General features: G+C 44.4%; 1 protein-coding gene across 3 annotated transcripts; it reads right to left on the bottom strand.

Annotated features, from left to right (window-relative positions):
- Positions 1-480: 480 nt before the first annotated feature.
- gpr85 (G protein-coupled receptor 85) lies at positions 481-4,276 on the bottom strand. Of its 3 annotated transcripts, none has more exons than XM_034526475.1 (2): positions 3,756-4,276; positions 481-2,663 (listed from the first exon to the last, which is right to left on the bottom strand). In XM_034526475.1, the coding sequence occupies exon 2, from the start codon at positions 2,510-2,512 to the stop codon at positions 1,379-1,381; it is 1,134 nt and encodes a 377-aa protein (XP_034382366.1). In that variant the 5' UTR covers positions 2,513-2,663; positions 3,756-4,276; the 3' UTR covers positions 481-1,378. The 3 variants fall into 3 exon arrangements, with proteins under 3 accessions (XP_034382366.1, XP_034382367.1, XP_034382368.1); XM_034526476.1 differs by having other exon boundaries at positions 483-2,663; positions 4,084-4,271; XM_034526477.1 differs by having other exon boundaries at positions 1,050-2,692; positions 4,084-4,219.

The raw sequence follows: 4,276 nt of genomic DNA, 5'->3' as shown, positions 1-4,276 counted from the left end.
CACACACACACACTCCCTGTGCTCTGAGCACTCTGTGGGGTGTAGCAAACCATTGCAGAATAAAAAGGGGCTGCTCAGTGTATGGCCTGTGATGCTCATGGGAGTGGACCAGCTTTTTTAAAAAAAATGGACATGCACTTCACATCGATGTGAAAAAAAAAGAAGAAAAAGAACCTCCCCTTGCATCTGAAAAGCGACTGTTTAGGAGTGAATGAAATAAAAATAAATAAATAAATAACCCAACAACCAAGAAACATGACAATATCATAACCATTAAGGCAAGAACACCCGGAGTGGCATCAGCAATACTGTAACAATATGATAGTGTTTAGGTACATGGATATGATGAAACATTTAACTACTTCTTCAATGTCTTTTTTAAGCACAAGTTTGTTCTTGAAAGCAACTTTTTTTTTCTTCTTTTTTTTAATCCAAACACCATTTCATCTTTATTTCCTCTTTTTTTTCCTTTTTTTTTTTGTAAAAAGTGATACGAAATTAACAATGCCAGACACTCGGGACATATGGATCGTAAAACTACAAGAAATTATTTCTAGTTTAAATTGCAACTTCAAAACCACACATTGTAAATCCCCATGGTTAAGCCCAGTAAATGAAAAAAGATATCACTTACATTAAAACCATTTTATCCTCTTGTGATGGTGTATTCAAGCAGTCACCACGTGTTGCTTTACTTACAGCGATTGTGTAGTCTGTTGCAAATTAAAGCATTCATTGTTTAGTTTGAAAAAAAAAAAAGAATGAAAAAAAAAAGAAGAAAGGTTGTCCTTGCAATGCAACTGGCAACTGTTGACCAAAAAAAAGCATCTTTACATTTTCTTTTTAGTGCAACTCGTAAAATGTAAAACATTTCCAGTGATTCCTTGAGAGGTATCGTTTCTTTGTTTTTTTATCTTTTTTCTTTTTCTTTTCATGTTTATGTATTTCACACAGAATAACGCATATTCAAAATATCCAAAGCAAAAGGTTTTGTTTTTATTGTTTTGCCCATTATTCTTTTTTTTTGTTCTTTTTTTTTTTTACTTTTTGCTTCTCTGCGTTGGCATGGCCTTCCAAAATGTCTGTTTACTAGAACATAAACACAGGAGGGGATCCAGACCTCCTGCGTATTCCCATTCCCTTCAGCCTCCACGTTTGATACGTTTCATATTCAATCATCCCGACAGAGCCTCGTGATTGACAGTCCACCTTCTACCTCGGAAAAACAAGGGTTAGGAGAAGGAGGAACAGCAGGACAACTGGAGGATGAAGAGAAGAGAGATAGAAGAGAGAGTGCGCTGTACAATGGGAGCGAGCCCAGATCAAGATCAATCAGGGAAATAGAGACATAGGAGAGAAAAAACCCACAGCAAAACCTTCATATAACGCAGTAGGGTTCCCTTGGTAACCTGGATTTTCTGCAGTAGAGGAGTGTGGTGCTGAAGCAACGCCGAAGCTCCCTGTTGGAGAAGATGCAGATGAAAGGATTGACCCCGGCCTGGGCAAAGCTCATCCACACGGCGGCCGTCAGGTAGCCCCCAGGGACCACGGGGCCCCTTGCAAACACCCGCCAGTAGCAGGCGACCAGATAGGGCCCCCACAGCGCCAGGAAGAAAAACGTCATGATGTAGAACATCCTACTAATCCTCTTCTCTGTTTTGAATTCATCCAATACCAGCAGACGCCTGCGGCCCGCTGCGTTGCTGTTCTGCCGGATGCCCAGCAAGGTAGGCGGGGTGGGGCCTCGGCCGAACCCCGCCAGCCAGTTGGCCGCCGCCTGCCCGCTCGCGCCTGGCCCGTGGAAGGTCCAGTTCTGGCTGACGGCAGGCACAAACTGGACAGGCTTCATCTTTCGACGGTCGTGCACAAAGAAGATGAGCTTGAGGTAAACCAGCTGTGTGGCCAGGAGGATGAGCGCCAGCAGGAGCATAAAGCCCAGCGAATCATTCGCCCTGAAGGAGCGGTGCTGGAACGTGCACTGGTCCTCCTCCCGGATAAAAGAGTACGTCCCTACATCTAGCACCGGCGGGAACGCCATAGCCACTGACAATGTCCACACCATGCAGATGACAGCTAGACAGGTCCAGAAGGTCAGCCTCTTGGTGTAGAAACGGTGGTGTGCGATGGCCAGGTAGCGTGTGACGCTGACGCAGAAGAGCATAAACGCCGTGTGGAAACAGGAGAGCACACCCAGGAAGGCGATCACTTTGCAGGTCAGCGTGCCGTAGGTCCAGGCCGATCCATTCTTGACCGAGGTGAAGACAAAGGGGAAGCAGATGGCAGAGCGCAGGATGTCAGAGGCGCACAGGTCCAGCAGGAAATAGTAGGGCGCTCGGTGCAGACTCTTGTCTTTGACCAGCAGGATGGAGATCAGGAGGTTTCCAACCACACCGACTCCAATAATGAAACCCAGAGAGGTCAGTTTGAGGAACGTGGCGAGAGGAGAGACATTCTGCAAGATGGTGTGGTCCCCTGCATGGCTATAGTTCGCCATAGATGGAGGAGGGATCATAAAGATAGCGGAATAGCTTCAGCCAAGTATCATGATCTAGAGGTGGCAGGGGGAGGTGTTAGATCCATTTGGTGGTGGGCTTTGAAGAGGTTTCCAGGCATATAGGCAACCTCTCCTCTAAGGCATCCTTTGTTCCTTTGTCTCATCACACCTAAAAAAAAAAAATGAAAAAAAAACAATCTGAAAGATATTATCCACCCATCAGCATTCAGTTCCACACAGCAGCTGCATTGTTTTTTCAACTGCATATTCACAAACTATAATGAGATAAGCAATAATTTCCCTCTGTCTGCCATTATTTATTTATTTAACATTTTAACATTTAGAGTGGCACAGTGCAGAGCTCTGTCTCAACTTCAATATACTTTGTCTAGATCAGACAGACAGACAGACAGACAAGCAGTGATTGAGATTGATAAAATGGAAGCATAAGCATTAATCTATTGCACTGCTACAATTCTTTCTCTGGGCTTTGGGGATTTCCTGAACAAAAGATGGTATAAAGCACAGCCCAGCCTTCATTAAGAAACGACGCATTTCTACCCCTCGGAAAGAAACGGTTTAGACACCAACAAAAAAGGCTCTCTTTAATTCGATTTTTTTTTTTTTTTTTAAATGTTGTGCAGGGGGGGGGGGGGGGGGGGGAGACATTTTCATCGCACAGTGAACATGAAGAGAAATGCAGTCCAAAATAAGATCTTCTTGATCACACCCTACATACACCCTGCAGCACAGAGGACGGCGGATGCCTCGAATAAACTCGCCCATGCCATCATGCATTGTGGCAAATCGACGGGCCACACATAATAAAGCCTTCGTTGTTTTTTGCCTGATTAAAGGTTAACGGATTACTGCTCTCACGTTAACAAGCCGTGTTCCCATTAAGGCGTTTTTTTCTTTTTTTTCTTTTTTTTTTTACCCTGCCGATTTACCAGATGATCTGTTGTATTAGTAATTACGAATAATTGCGAGAATATACTGTGTACCAATGACACCAAAGACGCATTTCGACATATACATACATATATATTTATATATATATATATTATTAATTTTTTTTGCTCGTTAGTGCGCTGCTGTTATTGCCCGTCACAGGGTGGTTGGAAGTGATGATAACAAACCTGCTGCTAATACTATTACGGGCTTGTTCTCCCCGATAGCTATGTTTCTACTGTTTGGAAAACGACACATGAGCATGTGGTGACATCTGCTCCAATTAATACTGGCGTTTGTGTCTACTTACGCGTCTAAATGCGTCCTCCGATTGTCAGCCGAGTGTTCTACGCGCGTCTGAATCCGACAGATGTCGGCGAAAAAGACAGCATGTAAAAGCATCGTCCTCGCATCCCAATCGGCCGGATGAAGCATAACAGTGGAGCGGATCCGTACGTCCATTAGACTAGAATAATGCCCAGGTCCCCGCTATGAATTGCCTAGAATCGCAGCCACCACACAAGACAAGGCCAAAAAAAAAAAAAAAAAAAAGAGGAGAGAGCGAGAGAGACAGAGAGAGAGAGCGAGAGAAAGAGCGAGAGACAGACAGACGATCACAAGATCAATCAGAATCCTACCTGTTGATAATCCTATTTCGCGTCCCTCCCGGAGCTTATTTACATTGCACAAGTCGGGTTTTTGCTGTTTTTAAAAAGCTTGTGTTGTTGCCTGCCCCCTTTTTTTTTCTTCCACGGTGAATATCCTACAGTAAACGGAGCCCAGTGCGCATGCGCCCTGCATCCCTATTTGTGATCCAAGACGCGTCTTGTC

Source organism: Cyclopterus lumpus, chromosome 23, assembly GCF_009769545.1.
Source record: "Cyclopterus lumpus isolate fCycLum1 chromosome 23, fCycLum1.pri, whole genome shotgun sequence".
NCBI classification, from domain to species: domain Eukaryota; kingdom Metazoa; phylum Chordata; class Actinopteri; order Perciformes; family Cyclopteridae; genus Cyclopterus; species Cyclopterus lumpus.
This window is presented reverse-complemented; position numbering and strand designations above follow the sequence as displayed.

What these genes read in the sequence shown, in the direction of transcription:
- gpr85 (XM_034526475.1), bottom strand. Translation starts at nt 2,512, where the DNA reads ATGATCCCTCCTCCATCTATGGCGAACTATAGCCATGCAGGGGACCAC.